The 23,036-nt window shown below is 36.2% G+C and overlaps 1 protein-coding gene across 1 annotated transcript in view; it reads left to right on the top strand.

The window, feature by feature from the left end:
- Window positions 1-19,591, top strand: part of C15H18orf63 (chromosome 15 C18orf63 homolog) — a 30,119-nt gene extending 10,528 nt beyond the window's left edge. Inside the window, exons 7-12 of the mRNA XM_004280029.2 lie at window positions 6,265-6,374; window positions 9,005-9,101; window positions 9,213-9,298; window positions 10,481-10,664; window positions 18,346-19,344; window positions 19,535-19,591. Coding sequence (XP_004280077.1) covers window positions 6,265-6,374; window positions 9,005-9,101; window positions 9,213-9,298; window positions 10,481-10,664; window positions 18,346-19,344; window positions 19,535-19,591 — 1,533 coding nt within the window. The remainder of the gene's footprint in view (window positions 1-6,264; window positions 6,375-9,004; window positions 9,102-9,212; window positions 9,299-10,480; window positions 10,665-18,345; window positions 19,345-19,534) is intronic.
- The last annotated feature ends 3,445 nt before the right edge of the window (window positions 19,592-23,036 follow it).

Raw genomic sequence — 23,036 nt, 5'->3', positions numbered from 1 at the left:
CTAAAAAGGGAGGGGTGTGGCTAGTTGTTGCAAACTTCTCCGTGCCGAATTCTTTGTTCTTGTAGCTGTCCACGTAGGTCAGGTCACTATGTTCCTGTAAACCTCCAACAAGACAAGTGTTATTCTCTGTTCCACAACTTTTTATCTCTATATGAACGAAAAGTGTTATACCTTTAAAGGTCAAACCTGGGAGGCAGAGCCTTGAGAATGGGCCATCGTGTATATTTCAAGTTTGTTCTTCTCTGTTACAGATTGGGCGGCATAACATGAGTATCTGGTACTGATGAGGAACCTTCCCAAGGCTCCAAACCCACTGTGGTCTCTCACCCTCTTTTAAACCTTCACACTACTCTTCACCATGCTCACATACTTATTTGTATTTTTATTTAGTTAGTTACTTTAATATTATTTATTTATTTGGCTGTGCCAGGTCTTAGTTGTGCCACGTGGGATCTTTGTTGGGGCATGTGGAATGTTTAGTTGCGGCATGCAGACTCTTAGTTGCGGCATGTAGGATCTTGTTTCCTGACCAGGAATCGAACCCGGACCCCCTGCATTGGGAGCACGGAGTCTTAGCCACTGGACCACCAGGGAGGTCCCCCTATTTGTATTTTTAGAGTTATACTCATTTCTGTATCTCCAACTTGCCTTATAATTAGCTTCTTAGGGACCAATGTTGTGTTTTACTGCCCTTTGAATTTCCTACAGATGATACTTCTGTTTTATATATCTGAGATTTGAACCAATTAGAGAATGACAAAGAAGAGTATGACATATAGAGATCAGAACACCACCTTTATTACTAGGATGAGAATATAATTTATCATCCAAAATGAACACTTTTGAGAGTGAAAGGGGCACTAGCTAACCTAATGGGATACTGGCCCAATGTGTATGAACTGGGATATGTTAAAAATTAAAATGAGATCAATCAAAATTGTATTTATTAATTTATTGTGCATAAAGCTATAGTTTGTGAACTGGGAGTCTTCAAACCAACAGTGGAATGAAGCTCAGAGGTGTGTTGTTATAGGACGGCTTATATAGCAAAAATGTGGAAGCTGTTTAATCTTTATAATGATTGGTTATAGCAGTGGGGTTTCCAAATGACAGGGGATTGGTTAAAAGTTATTGTAGCATACCACTTTGGAAAACAGTGTGGTTCATTTATGATTTTTGGAGGCATTTACAAGAAATAATCTAAGTTAAATTTTGCTTGGGTTGCAGAATAAGCTAAATTAGGTTTTGCCTTTGTAACTTAACTGGTATTGTCTGCCTAAGGAATTTTCAAGTTTGGTCTCCATTTTAATTATTTTAACAGATATACGGTCACACTGTTTATTACTGAAAAAGAAAAACAGCTACTGGAGAATGTGACCTGTCTGAACCCTAGAATTAGGTAGATTGACCCACGAACTTATGGCAGTAACAGAAACCCACAGATTCACTTGGGAGATCAGGCACCATTCCCAGTATGACTGAGAGAATACAGAACACTCTTTGCCAGCAGGCCAGCTCCCAAGAGGACGAGGTAGGAGTTGTCCCAATTTTACCAACCAGATAAGCCATCCCATCTGCCCTGGGAGGGGTGAGTGAAGGAGGAGAGTGACTTCATGAATATGTGTTAGTACATCGTTCTCGACATGGAAGCAAACACCAGAAATGGGGGCGATACGCTCCTCTCTTCTGTTCAACATTTACACTCAACAGATGCTTGTTCAGTTTATTTAAATTGATTCCCTAAATTATAATTCCTCATCAGTTCCTCTAAATCTCACTTTACTTATACTTTTGATATGTCATTTTTCACCTCCAGACTGCTATAAAAATTAGTTTCATACATGTCTATGTTCCTACTAAGTTGTAATTTCTTTGAGAGTCTGGGTCCTGCCTTATTTACCTTTGTTCCCAATATACTAAAAGATAATTGGATTGAATTTTCATTTTATCAAAATCTAGTATTGGTTATAGGTCTGGAGGGGGGAATAAAGGTGAGGAGGAGGATATTTACCATCTCTCTCCTTTCCAGTTCATCTTCTACACTTTCATTCTCCTTATTAAAAATCTACCATGGCTTCTATTATCAGTAAGATAAAATCTCAACTCTTTAGTATAATATACCAGTTGACCCAAATTCATCTCCCCCATCATTGCTCTCCAAGTAGCCAAACTACTAATTGTTTCTCAAAGATAACATGGTCTTTCATACTTGCATGTGTTTGCTCATACTGTTCTCCAAGCTTGTCGTGTCCATTCTCTGGCTTATCTTCTCACTCGTCTTTCAAGGCTTATTTCAGATATCACCCCTCTGTGAAGACTTACACAACTCCCAAGACTCATCTCTCTCTGTGCTCCCCTGGCCATGTGTATCACATATTCTTGTCCACGTAACTATCTCATTAAACTTAGAAGTCTTAGAAGGAAGGGCCTGTGTCTTAATTGATTTTTCTATCATCAGAGCCTACCATACTACCTGTCACTCCAGTAAATATTTGTGGAATGAGTGGAAGGTTGAGTGGAGTAGAAGACTAATTTATATGTTGAACTAAGTGACATTTGTTTCTGTATCCTATTTAACTCCTGTGGGCTACAAATTAGTAGTTTTCTAAATTCTGATCTTTGATCCTATCTAGGCAAATTTGAAGACAGTTTATCATAATTCATTATGAGAAATGGGATTTTAGCCTTTATCTTTAGAGTTTAAATGGATTCAAGAAGTATTTGAAACAATAATTTACTCATTTATCAAATTTTAGACTATTTTAAACTTTAAAATAATGCATTCCTGACAGTTAAGTGTTTAAAAAGAAGTTTATATGCATAAACTGCCGTTTTACTGGTTGATGCTTTACGATTATAATTGAATCCACAGTTACATGAGGAACATATTCCAGAATAGCATTATGTAATCTTAATGCCTTGATCATTTAATTATACGGAAAATTTGGGAAATGGGCACCTGGAAACAAATTTGTATTTACTCCATAGACAACTATTTATTGGTTGTCATTATGTATATGTGCATGGTGCTGATGGAAGACATCTTTTCCTTCCAGAAGTTTTTATCTTGGTCAGAAGAAAAGGCATGCGCACACAACTTACCGGGAGAAAGGAACATTTCCTCAGCACCGGTTAAATTCACACACTGAAAAAATTCAGTGTAGGCTTAGAACTACATTAAAGTCCCCAGTTCTGCACTTAGTAGTAGCAGTGCCTTTCTGGGCATGTTACTTAATTGCCCTGGATCTCTTGTAAATTGAAGGTAATGATATTTACCTCATACAATGTTAGGAGGTTAATGGGATAAAGTACATTAAGTGTACATAGTAGAGGTTCATAAAGGATGGCTATTGTTATTACTTTATAAGTAAATCGAGACACAGAGTTTAAGTAATTTGCTGTAGGTCATAAAGGTGAATAGATTCAGGATTTAGATTTTGTCCTTCCACTCTCTTCTTTCTACTACACTACATCATACTTCCTTCACCTAGGCTTGGGTTCCTTGGCTCAAATTTTTATGTCCCAAAGAGCCTTACAGAAGTACATACCTAATAAGTATTGAGTAAAAAACACAACAATTGAATAGCAATTTTTTTGGCAATAGAGTATCAAAATAATTGTTATAGGAACTATGTTTCTTTAGGAGTTCAGAGAAAAAGGAGATGTCTGAGGGAATTCATATTTGAAACCTTTGGAACTTTGACAAAATTTTCCTCTCTTCTTGAATCAGCTCCTTTTTTGATTTCTCTGAAACTGTTTTGGTTTTTTTTCCCCAGAATCTCCTCCATCCATTCATGGCTCATCTTTCTCTTATCACAGTGTAAATGTTGCTTATCACACTGTAAATGGAATCCTTGGGTTCCATTTTCAGCCTTCTTTTCTTCTCCTTCACAGGCTTACCCATTCCAGTGTTGAACCTATACAATGATACCTCCCAGACATCCTTGTATAATTTCAGCTTGTCTGTCCTTTCTCTGATACTTTCACATGAATGTACTAATGGTACTCAGACCCAGTTGTGTCTAAAACTGAATTATTTACTTGTCACCCTCCCCAGCCCCAACTCTGCTCCTCCTTTGAATTTACTCTTTTGGTCACTGGCATCAACAGCCAGTAAGTTACCCAGCCAGAGGCTTCAGGGTCATCTTTGGTTCTTGCTTGCTATATCCAATCGCTCTTCAATAGTCTACCTTTGTCTTTGAAATCTCTTCCTCTCTGTCTTCATTTCCAGTGCTCTAATTTAGACTCCTTTCCTTTCCTTGAACTATTAAAATGGTCTCCATTTTGGCCTTCCTGTTTCCAGCATTTTTCCTTCTTGTTCTCTAATTTTTCCTCACAGTGTCAGCAGAGTTCTCTTTCTAAAACAGATGTCCCCAACCTAAATATCTCTAGTATCTCAATGTTGCCTAGGAAAGATAAAGTCCAAATTCTTTAGGTTGGCATTATAAGGAGGAAGTGATATTTATTGAGTACCTTCTTATGTGGGTTTGCTCACATAAGGACACAAATATTTGTTAAGTAAATAAATGCAAAGAGTTAATAAATGATAGGTAAATCAGAGTCTGTTGGGGTGTATAGTGAAGAGGTGAGTGGTTTGCTGGTCTTCAGAAAACTCTTAAGTTGAGAAAGACCAATATAAACATAGTGCTAGTATCATGGAGATCCCTGCAGCAATTGCCTTGAGTCCCTGAATAGTGTAGAAAATACTCAGAAGGATATAAACACAAGCTGTGTAAGTAGATGTATGTTAGAACTCATAAACTGCAAACATTTGGAACTGATACCCACCTTCTCTGAATTCGATTTCAGGTTCTCTTTTCCCTTAAATAATTTATTCATCCACCTGCAGCCAGTCTTTTCTAACAGTCATAGCCATTCCTGCACTGACCATCTTTTTCTTAACACACAGCTCAGGCAAATAATCTCAAGCACAGAGTATCACAGCACAAGATTTATTTCCAGTGTACAGCACAATAGGTATCTTTTCATTCTTGGTGTCCTTTCAACATGACCAGCGCTTATCATCTTCCTCTTCCTACATCCATGGTTTTTTGCTCTGCCCTGCTCCCCATTTCCGTTAATCTAATAAATGCAGTGGAAATTCAGAGAAGGATAAGTCAGTGAATGTGGAGGAGAAGGGTCTAGATTTAGGCCTGTAAGGTTTGTATTGGTAGAACTCAGATAAATCAGAGTGGGGGCAATGCTTTAAGCCAGTGCATTGTTAAAATGCTTATGACTTGTCCAGGCAATAAAAAATTGGCCAGGTTAGCTGGAGTTCATTGAAAAGCAGTAGGCAATAAAGTTAGAATGTTGTTTCCCAAAAGATGGATGATAAGGGCAAATGATTGTGAACCGTTCTCTCTAATCTTAATACAGTGTCCTCTCACCCATTAATACTTTATTTTCCACCTCACTTGAGGTCTCTCTAATCTGGCTCACTGTAATAAAATGCCCCACACTTCCCAGGGTGAGAAAACTTTAAGTGGCAAGTTGTTGGCTGCCTACAGGCTTAAATACCCTACAGACAGGGCACCTGAGGACTGCAGAAAAAAGCATTCCAAGACATGGAAAAGGGATACAAAAGGAGAGTGAGAGTATTGGCTCTGTCCTCTCGCCTCCAAAAGACCAGATAGAGCTATAACTCCCTAACACATCCTCCACTTAAAAAAAATTTTTTTTTTTTTTTTTGTGGTACATGGGCCTCTCACTGTTGTGGCCTCTCCCGTTGCGGAGCACAGGCTCCAGATGCGCAGGCTCAGCGGCCATGGCTCACGGGCCCAGCCTCTCCGCGGCATGTGGGATCTTCCCGGACCGGGGCACGAACCTGAGTCCCCTGCATCGGCAGGTGGACTCTCAACCACTGCGCCACCAGGGAAGCCCCTAAAAAAATTTTTTTTACTTTAGTTAAGATGCTATTCTGACAAAATGTAAGTACCTTCCTTTGGACAGAGATTCAACTTCTTATAAATTAACATAATTAAAGAAACTGAAAACCAGTTCAAATAAGTACAAAATAGGAGTTTGGGTTTGGAAGATAAGAGGGAAAGCATGAAATATTTGATATACTGTATAGAGGAGAAACAGGATGAGCTGACACACTGATTACATTATGTAAAGTGGTTATGTATGATTCAGTGTAATAGCCTTTGAAACTATATAATGCATAACTGACTGTGTGTAATAAATCTGTGTTGTTTAATGTTTCTTTTTGTTTGCCAAATTATTTTGAGAACTTATGCATTAAAATCTTATTTCTATTCAAAGCTAAGAGAATTTGATATTTCTCAAAGTATTATAAAGGATTTTGAAACTAACAAGAATGCTGTTATTACGGGACATTCGATTTTGAGCAACTGGTGCTATGTTTTGCCAAGGTGAGATTTAAATTTGTAATATCTAGGGTGGGTTCAAGATAGCAGTTGTCTCTTATTTTGCTTCAACATTGATATGTGCAAAAGTATAAACCATTTTTGTGAATTTTTGAAACTGAATTATCACTTTAAAAAGGTATTGAAACAATATTGTCATACAGAAGCCATCAAATTACTAAAATAATTTTGTTATACATTTACATTTTTTTTTTGCTGAACATATATCCAACAAAGCAGCTTTACTGAGAATACATAATATATTGAATATATAAAGTACTCTTACAATTCAACAATATACAATTCAATTAAAAAATAATTAAAGATTTAAACAAGTAATTCACCAAAAAGATATATGGGTGGCAAGTAAGCACATTGAAAGATGCTCAACATCATTAGCAGTCATTAGGAAAATGCAAATCAAAACCACAATAAGATACTGCTACATACCTACTAGTATAGCCAAAACTAAAAAGACTGATATAATATTGATGAGAATGTGGAGGAACTGGAAAACTTATACATGATTGGGAAGAATGTAAAATGGTACAGCCACTTTGGAAAACAGTTTGGCAGTGTCTTTAAAAGTTAAACATATACTTACCATGCAGTTCAGCCATTCTACTCCTAGGGGTTTACCCAAGAGAAAGGAAAGCATATGTCCATACAAAGATTGACATGTATACACTGATGTGTATAAAATTGATGACTAATAAGAACCTGCTGTATAAAAAAAAAATTAAAATTTATCTAAAAAAAAAAAGACACAAATGTTCATAGCAGCTTTATTTGTAATAGCTAAAAACTGGAAACAACCAAATGCCCATTAAAAAGTGAATAGGTAAACAAACTGTGGTATATCCACACAATGGAATATTATTTGGCAATAAAAAGGAATGAAATATTGATACCACAACATGACTAAAGAATCCCGACCAAAAAATAGTACATATTGTATTATTCCATTTATATAAAAATCTAGAAAATGCAAACTAAGGAAGAATTGGAGGGATTACAAGGACAGTTTGGAGAGCGCTGAGTATGTCTGCTATTTTGATTGTGGTGATGGTTTCATGGTACATACATAGGTCAAAATGTACCAAGTCGTACAGTTTAAATATATGTAGTTTATTGAGAGTCAATCATACCTCAATAAAACTGTAACCAAAAAACTACCTTATTTCAACTCATTTTTTGTTTTTTTGAGATTATGAAATGTTCTAAATTTACTGTGGTGGGAGTTCCCTTGTGGCCTAGTGGTTAGGATTCCAGTCTTTGACTGCTTCAGCCCAGATTCAATCCCTGTTCGGGGAACTGAGATTCTGCAAGCCACGTGGCATGGCCAAAAAATTTTTAAATAAAAATAAAATTGACTGTGGTGATGGTTGCACATATCTGCAAATATACTAAAAACCACTGAATTGTATACTTTAAATGGGTTAATTAATTGTATGGTATGTGAGTTACATCTCAATTAAACTGCTTAAAAAGGTCTATCTATTGGGAATTCCCTGGTGGTCCAGTGGTTAGGACTCTGTGCTTCCACTGCAGGGGGCACGGGTTCGATCCCTGGTTGGGGAACTAAGATGCCACATGCCACTGGATGTGGCCAAAAAAATAAAAATATCTATCTACTTTTTTTTTTTTAATTTACGTAAGAGTTTAACAAATTTTTTTTACCTGGAGGAGATACTATAGGCAAGTAGTACATGATTAAAAGTGGGAATGTATATATTAAAAGTGGGAATATATATATATAGAATCTGACAATAACAAGTAGAAACAAGAACTCAAACAGCTCCCCATTCTGGGTCAGCAAACAGCTTGAAAAACCTCAAACTGCCATGAAGGGAGAGCATCATTTTACTGTGTATACATAGTACCTGGGACTATACTGATAAGCCAAAAATGCTACTCTATTTGGTAAACTGTGCTAAACAGACCACATAAACACAGTACACTTTAGAGAGAGAATCTTAAAGTGCACGACTCTAAAGGCCTCTGATATACATTTACATTTTTATTAGACCTAGTTTTAAAACAGTAAAATTTCTAGGTATCTCATTACAAAATTACAACTATTATAATAATATCAATAGAATATTATAAACTTGTACATATAATTAATGATTCATTATCATTTGATATGAGCTGTTTTAAGTTTGTACTGTCTTCAGGGGAAAAAATGACTTATTATTAACATAAATATGACTATTGGCATGAAATTTTAACCTGCTTAGGCAAAAGAACTTTCAAGCAGCATATACACAATGCCTTGGTCATTGAAGCCAAGAAAAGGTAGGTAGGGAAGAAGATTTGACTCTGATTCATTCAGCTCTTAACAGACTTTTCCCTAAAGTCTAACAATTACCAGGCATACCTTTATGTGGCAACACTGTATTCATTAGTTTGTGTTTATAACTGGCTTATTGTTTGCATCAGTTCAACTTAGTTTTTTCTAACAATTCTAGTTGTTAAGAATTTAGTACAATGTTAATTTAGAACTGGGAGCAAATGAGTAGCTTATTTACTTATGTGTTGATAGTTGCTAAAATTTTTGAATGCTTTCCAAATCACATAGTTAAACTGTATCTAAGCATTGGCTCATAATACTTCACCACCTCTATCTTTTATAGTATGAAAATGGGACAAATAATAAGTATTCTTCACACCATACCCCCTGACTGTCCTTTTCACTCATATGAAGATTTCCAGATGCACTGGGATGACCTGGTAAGGAATAGAAACATATATTACATTAGTAGCTATTTGATTTTACTTCTTGTAATTTAACCTTAAGTTTAGCTTTCTCAGGAGAATTTCAACTTTGTTCTTAATTTTTAGTATAGCTATAAGCTTCCAGAAAATTATGGAACTACTAAAATATACTGCAGCATCTACTTCAAAATGATAGGAAGAAGGATCTTCACATATCCTTTACAGATGCTCTCTGCCCGCCTTACGATCCAGGCTTACTCCTGCCCTGATGTCATCATTTTCAACCTTCTCTAAGTTCAAATGAAGCTACTTTCCCTCTACTTCTTTTTATCTGAATAAGTGTTTTTTGTTTTCCTTAGAATTTTGCTATTTTTATTTGAGGATGAGCTTAATAAAAATATTTTTTCCCCTTAAACACTACTGCAACAATTTAGACAGCAGAAGAAACTTTAGACTAGATAGGAAAAATGTTTACATGATTCCTAGTAGAAAGTAAGAAAATAATTGCAGGCTTCTTAGCCAAGGGCTCCCTCCTGTGGCATGCTGGATATTACTGAAAGGGTAGAATTAAAAGAATTAGTCATTTAATGAAATTTTTTTTTCAGAGCATTTAATTTTACGGTCAAAGTTTAGAGGATTTGAGTTGCATTTAATGCACCCCATTGATTCAAGAAAATATTTTTCTTAATGTTATTTTTAAAAATCAACATACAAAAAGCACACAAGTGCTCAGGTGAAACTCTTCCATCTTAATTAGTACTTATTTCACCATTTCTGTCTCTTTATACTCTGACCAGCTGGAGTTTCCAAATGGAAGAGGGAGGAGCCTAATGTTCTCTTTCTGTATTCTGCATTTCCTAACCCAAATCTTAATATAAAACTGAGGTTGACAGGTATCAATTTTTCCCCTTCATTAGATGCTAAGACATTATTCCAAGTCTTCAGAATATTTTTCATCAGAAAAAGTAACTGCTTTTCTCAAAGAACTGCTTTTAGAGCTTGAGTACACTCTATACATGTTGTTTCTCTGTACTGAATTTTTACTGCTCTTGGAGATGCAACCTGTTTATTTACTATAAACACTTATTTTTATAATCTATAAAGGTCATAGTATCATTTTATAAGTCATTTTTTTTAATAAATCTTAGTTTGCCAGTCTGTGTAGAAAGCCATATAGTAAGGGTACTGTGAGTTGTCTTTATTGTGAGTGTTAAAATTTAAGCAGTTAAGATTCCTGTGAGTAAACGTTCTCTATAGCTTTGGATAATATGGAATAAGCAATACATAAAATATTTAGGATTTAGTTGTGTGCCTTTTAAGACCGTTTTACTTCCATTAAAAAATGCTGTCTTCTGTCTACAGAAAATTTCCCACTGTTCTTTAACAATGTTCAGATACCCTCTCAGTTGCATCAGAAGTCAGCCCATACAGTTCTTTCCAAGGGTAGATATGGAAAGTGTGTTGAAAAGTTTTCTTTCAGATTTAAAATCTAAGCTGCCCCATATATGTGGATTTCCCATAAAGATGACAACTAAACCGTTGTACTACACACAAGAACTAACTAAACTGTATCTGCAGGTAAGAGATATCATATCCTACCAAGTTCTCTAAGACATGCTATGCACCTTTTGCCTTCAGTGATGGACTACCTATCCACTGTGCTATAAGTCTTTTCTCTCAGTTCAGTGTTTCCCTAATACTATTTGTCATTGTTGTACTTAACCATTTGTTATTGTCATTATTATTATTATTATTGTATTTAACTTGGTATTATGGTAGTAGTTGTTTACTGTGCTATTTCTTCTAATTTAACATGACTTCCTAGAGGGCAAAGAGCATATTCATCTTATTCCAAGTTCCTGATACTAAATAGGTGTTCATTAAATGTTTTTTCAAAGAATAAATGAATAAATGATCGTATAGGATAGTTTGGAAACATTTGCCTCATACAAATCCAAGTTTTCTTTGAAATTCTGCCACTTCAGTCATTTGAGTCTGATTGATTGAAAAAGCCTTTGAATAATTCCATTTATAGAAATTGAATTATGGTAGCATTTTCATTGTAAGATGATATGCTAAGTGAAATCTTATTTATGAAAAAAAGAATAAGTAGCAATTAAGCAATATTGATGAAGAAAATATGATGGCCTATCTTCACACTCAATAGAATAAGATTTCTTTGTCAAAAGGAAACAAAATTAAAAGGGAAGTTTTTGAAGAACAAATGGAAATTCAATTTAAATTTTTCAACAATGATCTTTCTTTTAAATGACAAATATGTGTGTTTTCATCAAAAGGAAAGTCGGAGGTTTGAATAATTTGAACAGTTCGGAATGTAATATGAATTATTTGAATATTTCTGTGTCTTCTGAGTCTCCTTTCTTGACTTATAATACTAGCGTCTTGTTTTATTGTAGCTTCCACTGCTCCAGTGATTTAGGCTTTCATGTGGTGTTGACTTGCTACGGCTCAAACACTATGCCTCATGGCATTTTTTTCAGCTTTTGCTGCCACACTGCTTGCTTCATTCTCTTTATAATCCTCGAGTAAAATTCACCAGAGCCAGTATTTGATAGATCCCTTTTATCTTTTCTAGCCAGGTCACACCATCTGTCACTAGCCAGCCTGTGGATCTGGTATCCTTGGGTTAGGGGCTAACACCTCATATAAATGCTATAAAAACATAACAGCCAAGATATCAAGTGCTATAAGGCAAGGCCATTTCCTTAGAGGGGAGTGTGCGTGGACAAATACCAATTGACATCTTTATGATCTTTATGAATCTTAAAATTTTGCCCTGACATAACATTTAAAAAGTTTAGTTGTTGGCCAAGTCCAAATCTGAGGAATTTAGAAGATATGTCATTACATCATGCATTTTTATTGAATATATTTATTGAATACCTTATATTTCCAGCCTACATCTGTTTTGAAAGTGGTGAGTCCAGACAATATATTTGTGAAAATTTGCTTCTTAAATGTAAAATAACACTTACTTGGAAATTCTGGTCTTTATATTGCTTCTGACAATTGGTACATTGACAATAAGAATTTCTCCTCAGTTTTATTGAGTGCCTTCTCTGTGCCTTCTCACTTAATCATCAAAATAGACTCTTGGGGTAAAAAATTGTTTTCTCAGTTTTGCAGAAGAAGAAACTTGAAGCTCACAGCATTCAAGTAATTTAACCAAAGCCACACAGTTAAATACATTGCAAAATTAAAACTGAAACCCAAAGAATGGATTCTTAGTTCTAAAATTGGAAAACGTTTAGATTTGCGGTTAAGAGCCAGACTCTAGAGACAGGCTGCCTAGGTTTGAACTCCTTACTACTTGTATAATCTTGGGCAAGTTATTTAATCTCCCTGTGCCTCAGTTTCTCCAGTTGTAAAATGGGGCATAGTAGCAGTGGTAGTAATAGCACCTGTCACAAATTGGGCTCTCTAGGAGGCCTACTCTGAAATGGAGTCCAGTGCGTGTGATGCTTATCGAGAAGTGCCCTTGGAATCAACACCTACAGACAGCAGGGAAGGAAGAAGAATGGGTAAAGGGAGAAGTCAAAAGCAAAGCAGGTGCCAGATAGCCATGGCCAACCTTCTGAGGAGCACAGGGGCTAAAACGGCCCATCACAGTGGTTCTGCATTGGCCAAAATAGCCAGGCCTTTATACCTCTTCCATCTGTCGTTGGATTTGGGCCACCTGGAGACAGGCAGGTTCTAGGGTGAGGTGGGTCTCCATAACTGAGGCAGTCTCTGCAGGGGCTGACTGCCAAAGGTGGTTTGCTGACAGTACCCTGGCAGCGGGGGAGCAGCCCTTTCTTGAAGGGGATCTGGGCAGCACATCACCATTTCCTTCCCAGTACTTCATAGGGTTTTTTGTGTTTTGTTTTTGGATTAGATAATCCTATTTGGAACAGTTCCTTGTACTTGAGCTCTCAGTACATGTTAGTTCCCATTATTGTTACAACCTTGTTAGCTCTAAGTACTAAAAAGAATAAATTAAAAAAATGAAAAACAAATTGATCAAACTACTTGATAAAACTCAACTGACTTAAAAAGTAAATTAGTAGGAGTGCTTAGCCAAACTAGCTTTTTTTTTTAACTTACCGGAATTCTCCAAGATACATAAAAGAAATTACTATAGTATAACGAACTCTTGTATGCCTATCATCTGGCTCCTCCTTGATGGATTTTTGGGGTGGGGGTAAACTGTAGTATTTTAAAACAAATCCAAGATATGCTGTTATTTTAATCTGTAAAGACTTTAGTTTGTGTCTTTTTCTGATAAGAGCTTTTTAAAAATATTATGTAATAATAATTGATTAATATCACCTAATACCAGTTCATACTGCAATTCCCTATTTATTTCAAAGATTTATTTTAGAGGTTTCGTTTAAGTCAGAATCCAAGCAAGGTCCACATAATTTGGTTGTTCTATCTCTTAGATCTCTTTTATTGAATAACATTCCAAACTCCCCTCCTTTTTATTTATGCCAGTTATTTGCTGGGAAAACTGGATCATTTACCTGGAAAATGTCCCATATTTTGCATTTGAATGATGGCTTCCTTGTTGTGTCATGTCTTTAAATTTAACACATTCTTCCAAGCGCCATATTTCCTCCAAACCTGTACTTAAATCCTAAGCTTAACTGAATCCTGGTTGGACTTTAATCAAGAAACACTCAGGTGGTACAAGACACAGAACCAAATTTTAATAGAAAAAAACACGTTTGATCCATCATTTTGATCAGTCCTCAAGCTTCATTTAACAATTTCCTTAATTCTAGGCCTCCATTAGATGTCCATTCATATCTAAATATAAGTTAAAGCTTTTGGTTTCCCTATAATTTTATGTTAATGTACAAAGTTATATAAATTGTATGTAAAGTTCTAGAAATTAAAAGTCAACTAAGCCACACTGACACCTGGCAGAATAATGGTAATAATGTGGTAAAGCATACGTTTTTTTGTTAGGTTATGACCTCACAAAGCTTTGGTTTGTTGACAATTTAAGTATTTTAAGTTCTGTGAATTACTTATGATTTCATCTGCTGTTTACATTGGCCCTTTTTGTAGTCTTTTTAAAATTTTGAATGTAAACCTAGAAGAGGTTTCCCCCTTTGGGCTGTTTACTATATTTTAGAAATTGAAAGAATGAGTAAATAATACATTGACAGGCTAGGGAGCAAAACAAGCTCCTGGAAATTATTTCCACCAGATATATATTCCTGAGAGACAGATGAGGATGAAACTGGGTGTGAATATAAACGTTTCAGATACATATTCTAGATAAGTTTTATATCAAAATACAGATAATCTATTCTTATATGAATCTGCCTAGAATGAGTTTTTCTTTTGGTATCTCAAGTAGTAGGTATATTGTTTAACAGTTACTACGGTTTATGAAAACCAAGGGTATAAAAACGTTCTTTGATTTTCTACAATTGATTTCAACTTAGTTCTTGACCTGTTTTTCATCAAATGGAAAAAATTCAGTCTAGCCATTTTAAGATGATTCAGCCGCTTATGACAAAACATCTTTTTGAGGTAGAATTTCATTCAAATTTAAGAATTATTCTCCCCGTGATAGCATCTACGTACAGGGGAAAGCCTACATAGGGTGAGGGCATTTGGTGTGTTTGCCTCAAATGGTCCATATCAGGAGAATGAATGCCCTAAGCTCTGTTCCAGACACCTGCAAAGCTGGTGAGTGGACACTTGGGCTTCTGCTAACTCTGCAACTGAAAAACCAAAGGCATTCATAAGTAAACTTTTCAGCAGAAACTACAGAAGTATGGCTTTACCTCACTTCTTTCTTCCAAATATTTTATGAGTGCATCTGACTGGTTGATCCTAAATCACATCCTGAACCCTAGCTGCAAAGGAGAAAATGTTCATTTTAGATTTCCAGGCTCTAGAAGGAATGCTAGAAGGAGGGTGGAATGGGTATTGAACACCAGTCCACCGTATCCGTCACGTCCATCACACAGTCACAGCTGAGTAGTGGAGGGGAGAGGGCAGGCATTAACTTCTTGACTTGCATTAGTCTGATGTTGCTGGTCTCATATGGTATCTTGACAAAGATGGTGTACAAGGTGTTCTTCTAGCTCCCTTGTACAGATGGTCTTCAGAAGAACAGCTGTATCCCCTCTTGAATTTCTCTAGCGCTACATGTCAAACCCTGTTATGGGTAGAATTGTGCACCCCTCCCCCCCACAAAAAAATTGACATGTTGAAGTCCTAACCAGCAGTACCTCAGGACGTGACCTTGTTTGAAATAGGGCTGTTACAGAAATGATGAGATACTGGCATATGTGGGCCCCTAATCCAGTGTGACTGGTGTTCTTATATAAAAGGGAAATTTGGACACAGACTCATTTGCAGGGAGAATGCCATGTGAATATGAAATGGCCATCTCCAAATCGATGGAAGAGGCCTAGATCACATCCTTTTCTCATGGCCCAAATTCTGCCAGCACCTTTATTTTGGACTTCTCACCTCCAGAACTTTGAGGCAATACATTTCTGTTGTTTAAGCCACCCAGTTTGTGGTGGCTTTGTTATAGCAGCCCTATCAAACAATACAAACCCCTTCTTGATGCGTGCTTTTTCACTCAGCCTAGCAATCTCCTGGCATTATAAACCATTCCTCAGTTAGCTTCTGCATCACTTCACTCAGGGTCATGAAAGCTGGCTAGTTCCTCTTCTGTGCCCCTGCAAATTATGAGGAAGTAAAGAGGGGCATCTTCTTGCCTCACTGACATGAATAAGACTCCAGCTTGAGAAATCTACAGACAAAAGTGAACCCAGTCACCTACTTTGAGCATCACCCAAACCTTACCCAGGACTTTATTGGGGACTTCCCACTTCTCCCACGAATAGCCGTGGTGGGAGAAGGAGCGTTATTCTCTGTGGTGACTTTGTATTATGTCAACCTGAGTACGCTGTAGGTATGTGTCCTTGAATTCCTTCCTACATCGTTCTGGCTTAGGGTGGCACGTGATTGGGAAGGTGGAGGCGAAGCAAGAGCTACATTCACACAGAGAAAGTCTGTGTGAGGCCAGTGTTGCAACTCAGCCTCATGGTGATAAGCTATGGCAGTTTGTTGATGTGGAGCAGAAGTTGGGCCATAGCTCCATCTACCCTGACCACATCTCCTCCTTCAGCTCTCTAAATCCTGCGTCGGGTTTGTATGCATCTCCATTGCCAAGTGCACCAGCCCTTTTGTAGGTCACCTGTACTATGATGTCAGAGGCTTGAAGTTGGTAAGAGACCAACTGCTCTCTGACATTCTACTCCATTTTTCAAGGTGGCTACAAGGTCACCCAGCCACATGCCCTTCTGACCAGTGACAACTCTTCTATTGTAGTATGGGGTCTATGTCCCCTCCTTTTGGATCTGGGCAGGCCTGTGATAGAAGTGATGCTACATGACTTCCAAGACTAGGTCATTAAAAGAAAAACAGTTTCTTCCTGTCTCTTGGGACAGTTGCTATGCCACATGTGAGGGATCCCAGTCTACATGAAGAGGCTACCTGTAGGTATTCCAAATGACAACCAGTGTCGATCATCGCACATGTGAGGAAGTGATTCCAGCCCCAGAGTCATCTAACCACAACTGCCTGAGAGCCTCTTAGCTAAACCATGTCAAATCCCAGAATCAAAAAATAAATAAATTTTTTAAAAAAAATCCCAGAATCATTAAAGATAAAACATAATTATTTTTGTTTAAAGCCACTAAGTTTTGGTATGATTTGCCTAATAAGTAAGTGGATCACTCACTCACTTTTCCTCTGCCTGTTCACAACTCTTATCTCCTAAAATTCTGTCCTACTGTCCTCCCAACTATACTCAACAACTGAATCTCCAGTAAGGGAGAGAAAAACCAATTGTTCTGGTTTGAATATTGTTCCAGATTGTTTTTTTTAATTTTATTTCAAGGTGTGAATCTATGTGTTTTTTATGTCAGAGGGTGAGAAAAGAACTCTGTGTTCAGTGTTTCCGATTATTGTCACATGTCTCTCTTTTACAGACACTAAGACTTAATAGGTATGTATTTTAAAAGACCATAAGCACTTCCCAGCAACAGATGAATAGATAAACAAAATGTGGTATATACATACAATGGAATATTATTCAGCCATAAAAATGAATGAAATTCTGACATGTGCTACAACATGGATGAACTTTGAAAAGCTGAATGAAATAAGCCAGACACAAAGAGACAAATATTGTGATTCCACTTACATGGAATACTTAGAGTGGGCAAATTCATAGTGACAGAAAGGAGAATGGTGGTAACCAGAGCTGTGAGGAGAAGGAAACAAGTTATTGCTTAAAGACTATGAAGTTCCTGTTTGGGATAAAGATAAAGTTTTGGAAATAGTGATGATTACACAACAGAAGTACAGTGGGGAATGTACTTAATGCCACTGACTTGTATGCTTAACAATGGATAAAATGGTATATTTCATGCTTTATATTTTTCTACAACAATTTTTTAAGAAGACTATGAACACTTGTTTCTCTTTGATGTATCTGACAAGTCAGTTTGACAAGTACTTGCTGAATTGCTTCCAGATACCAGGCACTCTAGTAGGCAATAAGATTGCAAAATGATTAAGACACAGTCACTGCCCTATACTCAAAATCCTACTTGTTCTGAAAGGCGTAGTGTAGATGCAACCACCTCCTCCATTAATTTAATTTCTGAGTAAATGTTTTGTTAGTAACTGTGTGAAAGATTTAAGCATGTGAAGGATGTAAGAATAAGTAACTCATAGTTCCTACCCTCAAAGAATCTAGTATCTACTTAGGGAGACTGAACATGCACACTAAAAGATAAGAGCATTACCTTGTCCTATTTTTTTGGTGACAAATAGTAACTGATAGAAGATCCTTGGGAAGTTGAGAGGGAAAAAATGGAGAGAAGAGGGAAAGACATTCTGAGAGAGACAGCAGAACGAGCACATTTGGACGACGATGGTAGCAGCTAAGGGTATAGTTTTTATAGTTGATTTATATACAATTTAGAATATAACTTCATCTTAAAATATTACCTTGAAAGGATGGTATCTAAAGAAGGATACAAATCATAAGAAATATACACATGTCCTCACTAAGGCTCATTTGTTTGTTTTTCTTTACCTGTTCTATGTATTGTAGTGTTACTTTTTATCCTTATTTTGATGATATCTTATATCATTTCTTTTCCATTAAGGACATTATTACATTTTCGAAATTTCCTAATCTTTATCCTTTCAGGAAAAGAAAGTCAAGCCGCCTAATCTAACCACTAAACAAAAGTTCAGGTCCTCTCTGGCTCAGGCCCCTGCCACAAGACCTGCCCAGGCTCAAAGTATTCCACTTCATTCAGTAGCCACAGACCACAAGATGGAGCTTTCGGTCAGCCAGCCGAAGCCCTATGTGTCCTCAACTCTGCACCTCCAGCCAGAATCTGTTCAGAGCAGAAAGAAATCCCTGCCTGACAAGGCAGCACAAGTACATCTGGAAGTACCAAAGCTCAACAGAGGAAGTACTCAAGTTCAAGACGCAGATTTTAGCTCCCAACATAATATTGCCCCTAAATTCATACCAGTTTTCAAAAATCGACAATTACAGATGAACAAAAATATCTTAGAACCTGACAACCTGAAAAGAAAACATGTTGTTACAGAATCTAAGTTGCTTTCACTTAAAACTAGTGTGATCCAGGATGATAAACTGAATTTAGATCCAGCTATTAAAAAAAGATCTAATTGCAGCATTCAGATGAAGACTTCTAGATCTCTGCAAGAAAAAAACACTGAGTCCTTTGAAAATATGACAGAAAATCCCCCTTCTAGTGGAAAATTATCGGTCATGAGTTTAAGTGAAATTAAACAACTACCTAATAGTTCAGTATTTCAGATGTCAAGTAACAAGTTAGGTGTAATAAAAAGTGCTGTTGACTTCCAAGTGAATGAAAAAGAAAATTTGACAAGCAAATACATAACACAAATTTTAGGGAAAGGCCACGAGTCACTAAAAGTGAAAAGACCACCACACATTTTTGAATCAGACACAGAAACGGAAGATTCCCAACTGCTGCAGCAACAATCAGTTGATCAAACTAAAGAAGCTGATGTAAGTGACCACCGGTTAATAGTAAGCAGAACAGCCCACAAGTCTAAAAGGAAATTATGTCAGGACTCTTCAGAAACTTCAAAGAAGCCTCACTCCAATACTATCCATTACGGACAATCCAGTTCTTCTAAGAACCAGGTAAAAAACCTAAAAACAATTTTAATCTGGGGATATTGACCATGTAATAGACCTTTAAAACCCCTAAATAAAGATTTAAATGATTTGCCCAAGATCATCTAGAAACACAGTAAGAAGCAGAGTATCTAACACAACTGCAAGTATATACAGTTAATTTATAACAAAATGTGATTCTTCAATCTGGTTACAGATACATAACTTGGACAAATCAAAACATAAGAAATCTCTCATCATTCCTAAAGCTTAGGACATGGATGTGAAAGAAGGAAATATCCACCAGGTAACTTAGGTGATATCTTCTGATTGGTTGATTGATTGATTATTATTTGGCTGCGTTGGGTCTACATTGCGCGCGGGCTTTCTCCAGTTGCGGTGAGCGGGGGCTACTCTTCATTGTGGTGCGCGGGCTTCTCATTGCGGTGGCTTCTCTTATTGCGGAGCACGGGCTCTAGGCGAGCAGGCTTAAGTAGTTGTTGCGTGCGGGCTCAGTAGTTGTGGCTCGCGGGCTCTAGACCGCAGACTCAGTAGTTGTGGCTCGCGGGCTTAGTTGCTCCGCCGCATGTGGGATCTTCCCAGACAAGGGATCAAACCCTTGTCCCCTGCATTGGCAGGTGTATTCTTAAACAGTGTACCACCAGGGAAGTCCCTGATTTATTTTTTATTACATTAACAAAATTGGAATTACCAAGTTTATGTACCAAAGGAGCTACTTTTAATTCCTTGAAGCCTTAAAATCAGCAAGGAAATAGTAAATGGTGGGGACAGTACAATCCTTGACTAAGGACTGTACACAGCAACTGTAATGTGTTGTAAAGGCCCCTAAAGAGGGATGAGGTAGAGAGAGGTCCCATCACTGGCTCCCACCCACTCTGTTCTGGGGTCTTTGCAGACTAAGAACAAGGCGCGGCGCAGACTAACTAAAGATACAAGATTTCATAGCCATTAGAGAACACCTACCTTTTGGACTCTTACCCAAGATGATTAACCTTAAATAATGTTTCAAAAATTAGTCATTAAGTTCAAGTTAACTCCAAAAAATTTTGCAGTGCTCGCTAAAGTTAAACTTGAGATTTAGCTGATAAGGCTGAGTCCACAGCACTGAAATCACAAAACCATGCATCTGGAAATTGCATTTTATTCCATTCTGCCATCTGTTTAATCTAACAAACATATTACTAAAATACCCACAATTACTAACTGTTGGAATATTTTCAATTCAAATTTATTATGAACAAACTACAAAGCATTTTCTTATTTTGTTTTCCAAATGCTATTTCTTTCTATAATTAAAAGAGTTTTCAGCCTGATTTGAATTACCAAAAGATACTTAAATCTATTTTCATATATTGTATAATGTTAAGTTTCATGTAGTTTTTGATGGCTTACTATATGCAGTCAGTAGGTGGTTGAGGAAAAAACGTATGTGCTAGCTAGAATGCCTTAAAATTTTTTATTTTCATTTTTAAAAATAAATGAAATCTACTCTAGATCTCATATTGTTTTAGAAGTATAGCACTTTCACACTTTGAATTACTTAAGACCTACAACAGTTTTTAACAATTAAAACATCTGTCCATCAGCTAGAAAGAATAACATAATGAGAAAAATCATAGGATATCATAAAAGAAAAGAATTTCCCCAAAATATAAAATTAATATATACCCCTGTAAAATTGTTAAATAATACAAAACAGTTTCAAGAAAAAAGTAAAAAAACAAAAAACCACCTGCAATTCCTTTTTGCAGAGATAACCACTCTGAACAGTGGATGGACACACATGCACTCCTGTGAACATGGAATCAGGCTCCATACGCTGCTGTGGAAACTCTTTTATCACTCAGCAGGTTTCTTCATAGTTGGATAGTGTTCCATTGCAATGTGGATATCCTATATTTAACTATCCCTACTGATTGACATTTAAGTTGTTCGCAACCTTTCACTATAACAACGTCATGTAATTAGTCTAGTACAGATCTTTGCAAAATGCCAGTTATATAGTAGTTTTGTTAGTTGGAAATATCTTTATTTTGTCTTTTTATTATTGAAATGTATTTGAATTCATTATTTTTACTGTTGAAATTTTCAAACCACACAATATGCATAGTATAAAAAACCTCTCAGTACCTATCACCCTGCTTCAACAATTATTAATATTTTGCCACTCTGTTTCATCTGTTTCTCACAGATACACTTTTTTTCCAGTATATATGTATACAGATACACTATTTTAAAGCAAATTCAATATGTCATATAGTTTTACCCATAAATACTTTAGTGTATATCTCTTACAGATAAGGTATAGCATATTTTTAAAGAAAAAAAAGAATGTGTATATATACATTAAATTTGGGGGGGTCTACCATATCTTCATTGATTCACTAACTTTCATTTTAGTGTAAATATGCAAACTAACAGGAAGCCCTCAATAAAAATAAAATCTATTTCACAGAAGAACTAGAGCCTTCAATCATATAATCAAAATATTGGAGGGAGATTTATTTGTTCAGCCTTATTTATTAAGCCTATGCTATATGCCAGGTAGTATGTTATACACTGGGTTACTGAAATAAGACTGCAATCGGCCATGTGGTCTCTTTTCCAGCAAACCCATTCTGGGTGCCTGGCAAAGACATAGGAGTATAAATGTATTGAAACAAATGTCAACAATGATATTTGGTCCATATTACAAATAAATTATCTAATATATAAAAAGAGGGAAACAGAAATGGAGCTTCTCTCCTAACTAGTATTATTCTGGCTTTCAAACATTTTAGAAATTTAATTTACAAAATGCGATATAATTGTTGTGGTAAGATATTTAAAGAAACCAAAATCCTCATTAATATTCCACTGAAATAATCCTTCATTAAAAAAGAGCCAGCAGAGAGTCAAGTATAAGTTGAACTTAGATTTTTTTAGTGTGACTCACTGCTTTGGCTACTTCACTAAACCACTGCAATTAAAGGCAAAAATGAATACAAACTTTACTTCAAAATTGTAAATATAATTCTTGTTCTTGAAATTGTGCCCTATTAATTTACTGTATAGCTTTACTGAAAAAGTTTCTATTTTCCAGAATTATCTCTATTTTATAATTATTTTACCATTTTCGTAGGGAAATACATCTGGTTTAAAGCCTATTTTGAGTGTGCCTTTCTCATTCTAAAACTAGTATGATAGATAACTAGTAGACTGCAGTAAAAAACAGTATGTCACTTTGTGAGGACGTGGTGAAAATATTTGTGAAGGTGCTGTTAATAAGGATATATATTTGGTCACTTGGTCAGTCGACCACAACCTGTACTCATTCTTGAAACCAGTCTTCCTCCTGCTCCGTGGAGCTTTAGGCTGCCTTCCTGCTACTGTCCACTTATCATGTCTCAGGTAATACAAACTTATTTTACTATTAGACTTAGCAAATCCAATGCTTAAGTAGTGTGTAGTATCTTCCAATTCTTTATGTAAATAATCTTGATAGCCCCTCCTCCACTCCATTAGTGTCTAAAATTTAGAATTTATAGGAAAGTACTTCTTTAGATAAATATTAACTTATATGGCAAAGCCTGCTTATGTTAGAATCAGTCTATTTTCTGGTATAAAGTAGGTTTATTTTTCATCTTACAATATTTATCCTAATGAAAATTTACCAGAAAATATGTATACACATATAACATATAAAGACATATACATAT

Source organism: Orcinus orca, chromosome 15, assembly GCF_937001465.1.
Source record: "Orcinus orca chromosome 15, mOrcOrc1.1, whole genome shotgun sequence".
NCBI lineage: Eukaryota > Metazoa > Chordata > Mammalia > Artiodactyla > Delphinidae > Orcinus > Orcinus orca.
This window is presented reverse-complemented; position numbering and strand designations above follow the sequence as displayed.